The following is a 14498-nucleotide window of genomic DNA, read 5'->3' as shown; positions in this document are numbered from 1 at the left end:
ATTATTTTTTCAGGACAAAGAAACGTACACCACGTAGGTGTACCTACAGTTTACACTTATGAGAGCTGGACAATATGCTCCGCTTAAAACTGTATAAGGCTACAGAAACAAGGGTATAGCTTTGGCTGGCCTTTCACAGTAACTAGGCCAAATTAGTTTTTCAGGGAAAAAAAAACATACACCACCTATGTATGCACAGGTTACACTTATGAGAGGACAATAAGCTCCGCTACACAACCTGTATTAGGCACTGTAATCAGGTGACTATGGGTTTTCGTGCTCACCCTAACTGGCCCCTGTTAGCTTTACAGTTGTTGTATAACCAACTGCAGCAGTACAGAATCGCTGTGTAGTAGAGCCCAGCATAGTACTATTAGGCACTAATAGCAGGTGACAATGGCTTTTACGACTCTGCCTGACTGGCCCCTTTAAGCTTTAGAGTTGCTGTACACCCCACTGCAGCAGTGGAGTCACTGTGTATTACACCCAAAAGTGTATTTTCTCTCTCTCTCTCTCTCTCTCTCTCTCTCTCTCTCTCTCTCTCTGTCAGTGCTTTTATGCAGTGATTTGTGCTTGTGGTGAATTACTGCTGTAAAGCTGTTTTTCTGTGCAATGCACATAATGCTCTATCTCTCCCTGCAGTGAAACACTCTCTCTGAAATAAAACGCAGAAGTGACTGGCAGCAAATGCCGATTATATAGGGCTGTCAATTCTACAGGGGTGGCTAGTTGCTGATAGGCTGCATGCTGCCTACCCACCTTGCCGCCTTTCCAGAGTTCCTTGCCCCATGTCCTCACATGTGGATCAGCCATTTTAGATGCCCTGGAGCCTGGACAGCACCAAATGGAGTTTAATGAAGCAATTCTTGCGATTGAATTGCGGCAATATTCGTATTCGTTGCAAAGCAAATTTTTCATAAAATTCGTAACAAATTCAAATTCATCAGATTCAATTCTCTCATCCCTAGTCAGGATGCTTAAAAAAAATTGAGCTATACTCACCTGTCTGATCTTCCGTTACTGCCATTCTGACAGTGTCCAAGTCCCCACTCGTCACCACTTCCTGGAAGCAGCGGAGAACCTTAAGCCACTGGAATAGCAATGGCAGGGGATCTGGCAGGTGAGTATCCCTATTTATGTTTATTTATTAACCCCTTAAGGACCCAGCCATTTTACACCTCAGGACCCGGCCATTTTTTGCAATTCTGACCACTGTCACTTTAAACATTAATAACTCTGGAATGCTTTTAGTTATCATTCTGATTCCGAGATTGTTTTTTCGTGACATATTCTACTTTAACATAGTGGTAAAATTTTGTGGTAACTTGCATCCTTTCTTGGTGAAAAATCCCAACATTTTATGAAAAATTTGAAAATTTTGCATTTTTTTAACTTTGAAGCTCTCTGCTTGTAAGGAAAATGGATATTCCAAAATTTTTTTTTTTTATTCACATATACAATATGTCTATTTTATGTTTGCATCATAAAATTTACGTGTTTTTACTTTTGGAAGTCACCAGAGGGCTTCAAAGTTCAGCAGCAATTTTCCAATTTTTCACAAAATTTCCAAACTCACAATTTTTCATGGACCAGTTCAGGTTTGAAGTGGATTTGAAGCTTCTTCATATTAGAAATACCCCACAAATTACCCCATTATAAAAACTGCACCCCCCAGAGTATTCAAAATGACATTCAGTCCGCGTTTTAACCCTTTAGGTGTTTCACAGGAATAACAGCAAAGTGAAGGAGAAAATTCACAATCTCCATTTTTTACACTCGCATGTTCTTGTAGACCCAATTTTTGAATTTTTACAAGGGGAAAAAGGAGAAAATGTATACTTATATTTGTAGCCCAATTTCTCTCGAGTAAGCACATACCTCATATGTCTATGTAAAGTGTTCGGCGGGCGCAGTAGAGGGCTCAGAAGCAAAGAAGCGACAAGGGGATTTTGGAGAGTACGTTTTTTTGAAAAGGTTTTTGGGAGGCATGTTGCATTTAGGAAGCCCCTAGGGTGCCAGAACAGCAAAAATCCCCCACATGGCATACCATTTTGGAAACTAGACCCCTTGAGGTACGTAACAAGGAATAAAGTGATCCTTAATACCCCACAGGGGTTTCACGACTTTTGCATATGTAAAAAAATAAAAATAAAATTTCACTAAAATGTGTGTTTCCCCCCAAATTTCACATTTTTGCAAGGGTTAATAGCAGAAAATACCCCCCAAACATTGTTACCCCATCTCTTCTGAGTATGGAGGTATCCCATAAGTTGACCTGAGGTGTACTATGGGTGAACTACAATGCTCAGAAGAGAAGGAGTCATATTTGGCTTTTTGAGAGCAAATTTTGCTCGGGGGCATGTCGCATTTAGGAAGCCCCTATGGTGCCAGGACAGCAAAAAAAAACCACATGGCATACCATTTTGGAAACTAGACCCCTTGTGGAACGTAACAAGAAATAAAGTGAGCCTTAATACCCCACAGGGGTTTCACGACTTTTGCATACGTAAAAAATAAATAAAAAAAATAACTAAAATGTGTGTTTCCCCCCAAATTTAACATTTTTACAAGGGTTAATAGCAGAAAATACCCCCCAAAATTTGTAACCACATCTCTTCTGAGTATGGAGGTACCCCATAAGTTGACCTGAAGTGCACTACGGGCGAACTACAATGCTCAGAAGAGAAGGAGTCATATTTGGCTTTTTGAGAGCAAATTTTGCTCGGGGGGCATGTCGCATTTAGGAAGCCCATATGGTGCCAGGACAGCAAAATAACCCCCACATGGCATACCATTTTGGAAACTAGACCCCTTGAGGAACGTAACAAGGCATAAAATGAGCATTTACCCCCCACTGGTGTCTGTCAAATCTTTGGAACAGTGGGCTGTACAACATTTTTAATTTGCACAGCCCACTGTTCCAAAGATCTGTCAGACACCAGTGGGGTGTAAATTCTCACTGCACCCCTCATTACATTCCGTGAGGGGTCTAGTTTCCGAAATGGGGTCACATGTGTTTTTTTTTTTTTTTTTGCGTTTGTCAAAACCGCTGTAACAATCAGCCACCCCTGTGCAAATCACCTCAAATGTACATGGTGCACTCTCCCTTCTGGGCCTTGTTGTGCGCCCCCAGAGCACTTTGTGCCCACATATGGGGTATCTCCGTAGTCGGGAGAAATTGTGTTACAAATTTTGTGGGGCTTTTTTCCCCTTTACCTCTTGTCAAAATGAAAAGTATAGGGCAACACCAGCATGTTAGTGTAAAAAGTTTATTTTTTTTACACTAACATGCTGGTGTAGACCCCAACTTCACCTTTTCATAAGGGGTGAAAGGAGAAAAAGACCCCCAAGATTTGTAAGGCAATTTCTCCCGAGTACGGTGATACCCCATATGTGGCCCTAAACTGTTGCCCTGAAATACGACAGGGCTCCAAAGTGAGAGCGCCATGTGCATTTGAGGCCTGAATTAGGGACTTGCATAGGGGTGGACACAGGGGTATTCTACGCCAGTGATTCCCAAACAGGGTGCCTCCAGCTGTTGTAAAACTCCCAGCATGCCTGGACAGTCAACGGCTGTCTGGCAATACTGGGAGTTGTTGTTTTGCAACAGCTGGAGGCTCCATTTTGGAAAGAGTGGCGTACCAGACGTTTTTCATTTTTATTGGGGAGGGAGGGGGGCTGTGTAGGGGTATGTGCATATGTAGTGTTTTTTACTTTTTATTTTATTTTGTGTTAGTGTAGTGTAGTGTTTTTAGGGTACAGTCACACGGGCGGGGGATTACAGCGAGTTTGAGCTGCCGCGCAAAATTTGCTGCATCGCAAACTTGCAGCCCGATACTCACTGTAAGCCCCCTGCCCATGTGAATGTACCCTGTACATTCAGAGGGGGGGGACCTCCAGCTGTTGCAAAACTACAACTCCCAGCATGCCTGAGAATGTTTGGGAGTTGTGGTTTTGCAACAGCTGGAGGCACACGGGTTGGGAAACACTGAGTTAGGAAACAATGTTTCCCAACCAGTGTGCCTCCAGCTGTTGCAAAACCACAACTCCCAAACATTCTCAGGCATGCTGGGAGTAGTAGTTCGGCAACATCTTTAGAGCCAGATGTTGCCGAACTACAACTCCCAGCATGCTTGGAGTTGTAGTTTTGCAACATCTGGAGGACTACAGTTTGCAGACCACTAATACAGTGGTTCCCAATCTGTGCCCTTCCAGATGTTGCAAAACTACAACTCCCAGTATGCCAAAACTGTCCAGGCATGCTGGGAGTTGTAGTTCTGCAGAATCTGAAGGGCCAGATGTTACAGAACTACAACTCCCAGCATGCCTGGACAGTAAGGGCAAGCTGAGGATGTGTAGTTTTGCAACATCTGGAAGGGCACAGTGGTCTCCAAACTGTGTACCTCCAGATGTTGCAAAACTGCAACTCCCAGCATGCCCAGACGCCAAGGGCTGTCTGGGCATGCTGGGAGTTGTAGTTTACAGGGTCCTATTACAGCAATGCATGTCGCTTTACGGCGACGTGCATTGCTGTAAAGGGCCCGACCGCGGCTGAAGATCTACTCACCTGTCGCCGCCGCCGCCGTCTTCATCGTCTGGATCCGGGTCTTCAGGGACGAGGTAAGTACCGGGGCCGGTCCCCAGCACTCCCCCGTCCCCCGCCGCATCCTCCGGTCTTCCTCCCGTCCTCTCCGGACTTTCAGGGGCCGGGCAGGACGGGAGGAAGTAACCGCCCCCCCTCCTGCGATTGGTCGGTTAACTAACCGACAGATCGCAGGGGATCGGAGGAGGTGGCCGGCTTGCCACCTCGCTCCGATACTCCAGCATGGTCCTGGCTGTCTGCGACAGCCGGGATCATGCGAAATTACCGGGCGGTCGGGTCCCAGAGACCCGATCAGCCCGGTATCGCCGCAGATCGCAAGGGCGATTTCCCTTGCGATTTGCGGCGATCGCCGACATGGGGGGCCTACATGGCCCCCCTCGGCGTTTGCCCTGGATGCCTGCTGAAGGATTTCAGCAGGCATCCAGTTCCGATCTCTGCCCGGCGAGCGGCAGAGACCGGAAAACGCCATGACGTATGCATACGTCATGGGTCCTTAAGACCCAGATTGTGAAGACGTATGCATACGTCATGGGTCCTGAACAGGTTAAGCATTCTGACCTCTTTTAAATTATAACCCGTTTATGGCAAAGACTTGGTATTTGGGACCTGAAATTTCATTTGGTGAGTCAACAATGTCACTTGAACATAAGCTCAACCCCACAAGAAACCAAGAACTCTAGTCCGCATATAGCAATATATTATAATATTTAAGGCAATTTAGCATTGTAAGTAAAACTATATATCAAGGACTAAAATAATAATTTCTTACATAAAAATGCACTCATGCTTAAGATTGCTTTATGTTACATTGTAGAAATTTATAGCGCATAAAAAGCTCTGTAACAATTGTCTCAACAGTGGACAAGAAAAGATTTATGACATAATTTCAGAAACCATTGAAGCAGATTTTCCAGCTTGGTTCAACAAGGTCATGAGCTATGTCAGCAGCCCTGTAGTGGTGCTTCCAGCTGTGCTTCTTCTCTTGTAAGTGATCTTTGGACAATGGGGGGGGGGGTCATTTACTGAGTGTGATTTTGTTAATTTTTTAGCTCTTTTTTTTTGGGAGTGTTTTTTTGTGTGACTCCACCAAATTTATTACATGGTTGCAGGGCATGTGATAAATGTTGTGCAGGTCACATTTTCTGAAATTTCACTCTTCACATACACCAAAAAGCTAAGCTAGTTCTGGGCTGGTGTAGAATTGCGCCTTTGCAAAAGTCAAAGTTAATAAATTAATTACCCCTGCACAAGACTAACCCTTAACATCTGGCCTGTACGTTCTTTTTAAAATAAAAGGTGTAAATCGAAAAGGTGCAAAAAATAGCCTGAGGCGCAGCGTTGTGCCTAAATAGAGGCAAATCTATACACAAAAACAGCTCTAAAGAAAATGAAAAATGCCTCCAATTGATTCTAATAATGATCCACATTATGTAAAAATAATCCATAAAATACATAGAACAGATCAGTATTAGCAATCATGGTATTGCTATGAATAGTCCCCTATGGGGACTATTCAATTGTAAAAAAAAAATGTAAAATTAAAAGTAAAAAAAAGTGAAAAATCCCCTCCCCCAATAAAAAAGTAAAACGTCAGTGTTTTCCTATTTTACCCCCAAAAAGCGTAAAAAATTAATTTAATAGACATATTTGGTATCGCCGCGTGTGTAAATGTCCGAACTTAAAAAAACGTTAAAAAAAAAAAAGTCCAAAATTGCTACTTTTTTAATACATTTTATTTAAAAAAATTATAAAAAAATGTATTAAAAGTTTTTTATATGCAAATGTGGTATCAAAAAAAAAGTACAGATCATGCCGCAAAAAATGAGCCCTCATACCACCGCTTATACGGAAAAATGAAAAAGTTATAGGTCATCAAAATAAAGGGATTATAAACATACTCATTTGGTTAAAAAGTTTGTGATTTTTTTTAAGCACAACAATAATATAAAAGTATGTAATAATGGGTATCATTTTAATCTTATTGACCCTGAGAATAAAGAACACATGTCATTTTTACCGTAAATTGTACAGCGTGAAAACGAAACCTTCCAAAATTAGCAAAATTGTGTTTTTCTTTTTAATTTCCCCACAAAAATAGTGTTTTTTGGTTGCTCCATACATTTTATAATATAATGAGTTATGTCATTACAAAGGACAACTGGTCATGCAAAAAACAAGCCCTCATACTAGTCTGGCGATGAAAATATAGAAGAGTTATGATTTTTAGAAGGCGAGGAGGAAAAAACTAAAACGTAAAAATTTAATTGTCTGAGTCCTTAAGGCCAAAATGGGCTGAGTCCTTAAGGGGTTAAAGGGGTTATCCAGGGAAAAAACTTTTTTATATATATATCAACTGGCTCCAGAAAGTTAAACAGATTTGTAAATTACTTCTATTAAAAAATCTTAATCCTTTCAGTACTTATGAGTTTCTGAAGTTAAGGTTGTTCTTTTCTGTCTAAGTGCTCTCTGATGACACGTGTCTCGGGAACCGCCCAGTTTAGAAGAGGTTTGCTATGGAGATTTGCTTCTAAACTGGGCGGTTCCCGAGACATGTGTCATCAGAGAGCACTTAGACAGAAAAGAACAACCTTAACTTCAGAAGCTCATAAGTACTGAAAGGATTAAGATTTTTTAATAGACGTCATTTACAAAACTGTTTAACTTTCTGGAGCCAGTTGATATATAAAAAAAGTTTTTTCCTGGATAACCCCTTTAAGTTCACTGGAGCAACATGGTGCTTTTCTATTGCTGACCAGTAGGCATCCCCGAATCTCATCAGTCCCAAATTCCATTTGTTATTATTTTTTATGCTTTCTGCTGTGATCTGTTGCAAATTAAGCATTATTACTTTTATCCTAATTTATGCATATTAATGCATTGTGAACAATCACATTTCTTTTTGCTCTTGCTTAAAGTGGACACCTTTGGGTAGCACCTCACATTGTCTGGAAAGAACACTTTAGATTACATACCCTTTTAACCCTAAGCTTATCTATGACTGTACCTCTACAAGTCAATGCAACTATTATATGGTAAAGAATAACACCTTGGGGGACATTTATCAAAACCTGTCCAGAGGAAAAGTTGCTGAATTACCCATAGCAACCAATCGGATCGCTTCTTTCATTTTTCAAAGGCCTTTTAAAAAATGAAAGAAGCTATCCGATTAGTTGCTATGGGCAACTCAGCAACTTTTCCTTTGGACAGGTTTTAATAAATCCCCCCCCCCCCCCCCCCCAAGAGTTACAGCATAGTGTCTTGATTTCAACTTTGACTTTTAGAAGTGTAATGTGACCTGCTTTATGTACTATGGAGTTATATGCATTATAGTGCTGACTTTGTTCTCTATATTATATTCCACAAATGGTTAAAATACTTGGGGTGAGGGTGTTTGTAACAAAAAAAAGTAAAATCAATAAAAAATCCTTGATTGGAAAAAATGCCGTTCAATAATGGCAGAAAATAGCATGATCATTGGTTTTTGAATACTAGGCTTAGAGTATTTATTCCATTGATATATGCACCTTAAAAAATATATTAGCTTGTGTCCTGCACTGGTATGATATCTTTGGCTTGGTGGCTTGGAACGTCTGCTATTGTCAGTTTTCCTGCCCTTACATGATTTCCAACCCTTTTATATTCATTTTTTAGAACAGTTTTTTTTCCTTTTACAGCATGTTGATTTATTACCTTCAGAGCATTGCAAGATCATTAAAATTCACCAATAATCAGCTAAGAGCGCAGATCCAGACTGTAAGTAGAGGCTTTTGAGGCCTGCATGTTATCCTGAGCCATAATAACACATACTGTATCTAATTTTAAACTTACCGTATATACTCGAGTATAAGCCGACCCGAGTATAAGCCGAGACCCCTAATTTCAACCCAAAATCCCAGGAAAAGTTATTGACTCGAGTATAAGCCTAGGGTGGGAAATACATCATCCCCCCTGTCATCATCCAGACCCGTCATTAACATCCTCATCATCATCCCCTTTTCATCATCCCACACATCCCCCCTTCATCATCCCCTTTTCATCATCCCACACATCCCCCCTTCATCATCCCCTTATCATCCCACACATCCCCCCTTCATCATCCCCTTATCATCCCACACATCCCCCCTTCATCATCCTCTTGTCATCATCCCACACCCCCCCTCCCCCCTTCATCATCCTCTTCTCATCATTCGCCCTCAGTGGTCTTCAACCTGCGGACCTCCAGAGGTTTCAAAACTACAAACTACAACTCCCAGCAAGCCCGGGCAGCCATCGGCTGTCCGGGCTTGCTGGAAGTTGTAGTTTTGAAACCTCCGGAGGTCCGCAGGTTGAAGACCACTGCGGCCTTCGACATCATCCAGCCCCCTCTCACCCCCTTTAGTTCTGAGTACTCACCTCCGCTCGGCGCTGGTCCGGTCCTGCAGGGCTGTCCGGAGAGGAGGTGGTCCGGTGGCATAGTGGTTCCGGGCTGCTATCTTCACTGGGGGCACCTCTTCTCCGCGCTTCCGGCCCGGAATAGAGGCGTTGCCTTGACAATGACGCAGAAGTACGTTGGCAATGAACGCACCTCTGCGTCGTTGTCAAGGCAACGTGACTATTCTGAGGCCGGGCCCGAAGCGCTTAGAAGAGGCCTCCCCGGTGAAGATAGCAGCCCGGAACCACTATGCCACCGGACCACCTCCTCTCCGGACAGCCCTGCAGGACCGGACCAGCGCTGAGCGGAGGTGAGTAGTCAGAACTAAAGGGGGGTGAGAGGGGGCTGGATGATGTCGAAGGCCGCAGTGGTCTTCAACCTGCGGACCTCCGGAGGTTTCAAAACTACAACTCCCAGCAAGCCCGGACAGCCGATGGCTGCCCGGGCATGCTGGGAGTTGTAGTTTTGAAACCTCTGGAGGTCCGCAGGTTGAAGACCACTGCGGTTGGGGGAGTTCACTCGAGTATAAGCCGAGGGGGGTGTTTTCAGCACGAAAAATCGTGCTGAAAAACTCGGCTTATACTCGAGTATATACGGTACCTTTTATCTTTCAGGAAAGGACTGAAGACAAGAAAAAAGTGTTTCAAATGGCTGTAGGTGGGTTTTAAAGATGTACATATACATATTGCTAAAAGTACTAAACACCAATGTATCATGAGCACAGGTTCCCTTAGGCAGCTTTCAATCGGTTTGCTGTTGATGATGCCAGGTGCTCTGCAAAAGGAAATGTTGCATTTCTTTATAAACTTCCTCAATAACTTTTCCTAATGAATTCATAAATTTAGAAGGATTTGACACCGATTTGAAACATAGCTAAGAATGTCATAGCAGGGTATAGAAAGACAAGGGCTGACAGTGTAATTTACAGATAACCAGTTTCAATAAAATAAAAAAATTTAATTAAATGGAGGAAATAAAAACCATTTAACTAACAGAAATATTATATTATCAAGTAACATAAATATAATCATTATAAAAGTGTAAAAGTGTAATGTTCGTAACGGTAAAAACAAAAGTTGAGATTTACTATGCGACACCAGCAATGTCAAGTCTAAAATGTTGCTCATATTTTTAAAGAAGTGGCAATCACCATTTTAGTGCAAAATGTGCCACTTATGCCAAGGGGTTTAAATGAGGCATGAAGAAGGCTTAAAGAGGGCTTGGTTGCGCATAGGGGGGGGGGGGGTGCATCCTGGGGGGGGGGACCCTACTCGCACTGGGGCCAACACTTAAAGGAGAACTGTCAGCCTGTTCACCCTCACTAAACCCAATACACTGGGTTATAGTGTGGGTGAACAGGAGTCCAACAAGTGGTCACTAACTTAAATATGTGCAGTAGGTCCTGAGATATGTCCCCCAGAAGGTTATCTGCTAAATTCAGTGATTCGCACACAGGGGGCGGGGCTCTGCCTACTCAATTTACATATTCATTGTCTGGGACTCCACTTCAATAAGATGTGGAGTCACAGACAAATAATATGTAAATTAAATTTAGCAGAGGACCTTCTGGGGGGCATAGCTCAGGACCTACATATTTAAGTAATTGACCCCTCGTTGGACTCCTGTTTACCCACACTATAACCCAGTGTATTGGAACAGGCTGACAGTTTTCCTTTAAATGGGCACTGTCAGATTTAAAAACTTTTTAAATAACTTTAAATAGAAATAAATTACAGATCTGTTTTAGAAAATTTGTTTTCCACTAGAGTACCCCATTAACGCTCCTAACTAACACCTATTCTCTCCCCATCCCATCTGCCTAGAAAATTCTTCTAAGCCTTTCTAGCTCTGTAATGGTAGATGAAGTCACCTTCCTCCTCTGAATTCGTACTGTATTTTGCACATATTCAATGTCTGTAGCCCATTCATGGACACAAGTATTCAGCATTGTCCTCTATTCTACTCCCTTTTCTTCAGCCTTCAAGCATATTGTTATATGTCCTATGTTGCAGACACAACACTTTTTACCCCATCTATTCTACAACCATTCCTTAGTTTCTTTTATTCATATGCATCCAAACAGTTTGAGCAGATCCTATAGAGCAGGATAGCTTTCTTCCTGAGATCTGCTTGTTTTCCATTCTGCACATTCAACAGAAACTGCTCTAATAACATTGATCAATGATCTCCTTGAAATGTAATCTAAAGGTTACTTTCCCTGCTTGTTCTCTTGGAAATCTCCTCTGCTTTTTATACTAATGATCACCTAATGAACACTTCACTCTCTGGACAATGGTCACTGTATTGGTGATTGACCTCTTACATTTCACGTGATGGTCTTCTTCAATGGTGCAGTTTCCAATGCTGTACCACTCAATTTGTTTCTAGTGTGGCAGATGGAGAGCTACCATTTAAACTGGAAATATTGGTTTTAGAAAATAAAACAAATAAAAAAAATACTGGCTATACTTTAAGTGTGGAAGGGAAATTATGTGATATTAGGGGTAAACAGGTACTGGTGCATGCTATATAGCAGGGATTGCTGCCACTTCCATAGACAATGAACAAGAAGTATTTTAAATGAGTTATCCAGGAATAGAAAAACAGAGCTACTTTCTTTCAAAAACCGCTCCCCGTCTGTCTCCAGGTTGGGTGCGGTTCTGCAGCTCAATTCCATTAAAGTAAATGGAGCCAAGTTCTAAAACCACACCCAACCTGGAGACAGATGGGGAGCAGTTTTTGAAAGAAATTAGCTGTGTTTTTCTATTCCTGGATAACACTTCAAAGTAGCAAGGAAGCATTAGCAAACATGTCTACTGTGGCACACTGCTGGAGAACAGATGAACTGAGTTCTCTTTAGTTATATCTACACCCTAAAAATAGTCCCAGCATGATGCAGCACAGATTTATAAAACGATTGTGTCATGCAACACAATATTTAGCAAGACACTGCTTTACGGCTATTGAGTTTCATGATAAACCACTGATAGACTTAAAAATGTTCTACTTTTATGAAACTTATGCCAAATTATCCATAAAACTCCATCTTCCATGAAACCATTAGCTTTTCTAACTAGGTACTAGTTGGTTTGATTTCATATTATACATTCAACTGTTTCCCCAAAATACTATTTCCACTATGCAGAGATGACAGATGACTTACAGTGTAATTGTGTTTTTTTAGCAATGCCTCTATTATATTAATACATAACTATGTCTCGTCTACACAGCCCGATTTCAGAACAAGGATGGACTAAATAAAAAACGAGAACAAGACACTGACATAATCAGCCAAGAATCATCTGTGCACTCTTCAACCCCGCGAAAAAATGGCAGTGTGGTGAACTTCGAATCCCCAGGCAGCAAACACAGTCGAATACAGACTATCACTCAATCTGCCCCCCGAGTGGTTGTTCCCCAAATCCCCAATGTAAACCTGAGTCCTTCTGTGTCTAAAGTAAAAAAGCAGCAGCAGGCAGAGAACACTTCAAGCAGGTATAAGTATACTACAATTTAATGCAATAATCTGTAAATATGTGCAACAAAAACTGTAATAACCTAGTAGATATCATCTATACCAGTGTTTCCCAAGTATTATTCTCAAGTACCCTAACAGGTCATGCTTTCAGGATGTCCTTAGTCTTTCACAGGTAATATAATAGTGGTGATGCCTGAGGCAATAACCATAATTATATTGCCTGTGAAAGACTAAGGAAATCCTGAAAACATGACCTGTTGGAGGTACTTAAGGACCGCACTTGGGAAACACTGATCTACACCACAGAATAGAACCTTCTGCAACTGGAAAGTAACTTTCTAGAACCTTTAAAGCTCCAGTTGTCCAAAGATGTTCCAGCTTCCCATAGATCATAGATACATTTCTATAGACCCTGATTTCAAATGTTTACATTCATTCATTAATCCTGTTTTATTCAAAGGCCACCTAGTGTGAAACTAGGAGGATCAAGCAATGTCTGCAGAACTAAGAACTACAATCCAGTAGCGTCTAAGAAGCAAACCGAAGATGCCCTATCAGAGCCTTTGTTCAGAAAAGGAATCAGACATGTAACACCTGAGCATCATGGATCCAGTGCCCCAAATGTTGTTTCTCACCGTCCACACACAAGGTATTTTATTGTTAATGAACATGAGTCTCGAAAGAAAATCCTACGTTCAACATCTAGGCTTCCAAGACACTTCCGAATGGATGAAACTGGGGACATAGTGGAGCTATACCCAAGAAATGTCAGGAGGTATGTTGTTCAGACTCCAAGAAGATCCTACTCACCACACCTCAGTGAAGAAGAAGAGGATGAACTCCGAAGAGATTTAATACGCAAATCCAACCGGCCCCGTTCGCTATCAGATCTTCGACATAATCCTCGCTTTTATATTGGTGATCGTACTGACAGTCAGATTTTATCAGGCAGGGATTTAGCACGAATGCAATATAAATCCTGGGAGGGAGGATTCCAGGTTGACTCAGAAAAGCCACCACATCAACGCAAAAAAATAAATATGAGGAACTATGATGTTGAGGAACACTTTGTGGAACGCAGGAAAGGAAAGTCAAAGCACAAACTTGAACATTGCCTTACAGAATCTGACTCAGTATCTAATGCATCTAGCAGTGACCAGCAAAACAGCAGCACTGACCAGTACATCCAGGTCATCCATAATAAGGACAAATATATCAAAACGAGTGGAAAAATAACTAAAAAGAAGTCCAAAGCAACCGCTGACATAAATCCCTCTGCATTTAATGAACTAATTTGCTCTAATGTATAGGATTATATGTGTCACTTACATCTGTCTTTCTATGCAGTAAATGTTCCACATAATAAAACACACCATCATATGCAAAACTATTCCTAAGGAACCTTCTGCATAATCTTGACATTATACCAAGTTAACCAGGTAATTCATTTTTGTATTGGTGTGCCATATAAAAACTAAGGAAGCTGTCAGCACTTTCACGCTGTTTAAACCACGACCCAACTCTGTGGTCCCCGGCAGCCACTGCCTTCCCACCATTAAAAGATCTTTCCATGTTAAAATATAGGAAAAGATCTATCAGTCAAGACATGTATGTGGAACATTTTAAGTATATATATGTACAGTATATATATATATATATATATATATATATATATATATATATATATATACATATATATATGTATATCTTAGAAATCACCCTCAAAGGGATAACAGATGGGCAATCCCTCGGGCCATGGTGCAGTGGCCAGTTATAATATTCAAACAAAAAGGATTGCCTAGCACTCACATTATTCTTCAGAATGTTTTATTCACACTTTAAGGCTGTACATGGAAGACACAGAGTGGCTCGTTCCAGGACCTTTACAACCTAAATAATGGGCATCCATCCCAAAATTCTGACATCATATAAGTTACCAGGTTACATACAAACAATAGATCCAATGCTGTCTCTGGTCTTGCTAACAATGAATATCGTACCAATAC

General features: G+C 41.4%; 1 protein-coding gene across 1 annotated transcript in view; it reads left to right on the top strand.

The window, feature by feature from the left end:
* The window catches only part of TMC3 (transmembrane channel like 3), a 109962-nt gene extending 95859 nt beyond the window's left edge, over positions 1-14103 (top strand). The window contains exons 18-22 of the mRNA XM_056569816.1: positions 5462-5587; positions 8278-8356; positions 9629-9671; positions 12245-12509; positions 12953-14103. Coding sequence (XP_056425791.1) covers positions 5462-5587; positions 8278-8356; positions 9629-9671; positions 12245-12509; positions 12953-13802 — 1363 coding nt within the window. The 3' untranslated portion in view covers positions 13803-14103. The remainder of the gene's footprint in view (positions 1-5461; positions 5588-8277; positions 8357-9628; positions 9672-12244; positions 12510-12952) is intronic.
* The last annotated feature ends 395 nt before the right edge of the window (positions 14104-14498 follow it).

Source organism: Hyla sarda, chromosome 4 (assembly GCF_029499605.1).
Source record: "Hyla sarda isolate aHylSar1 chromosome 4, aHylSar1.hap1, whole genome shotgun sequence".
NCBI lineage: Eukaryota > Metazoa > Chordata > Amphibia > Anura > Hylidae > Hyla > Hyla sarda.
Note: the sequence above shows the minus strand (reverse complement) of the source record. Positions and strands in the feature narration are given on the sequence as shown.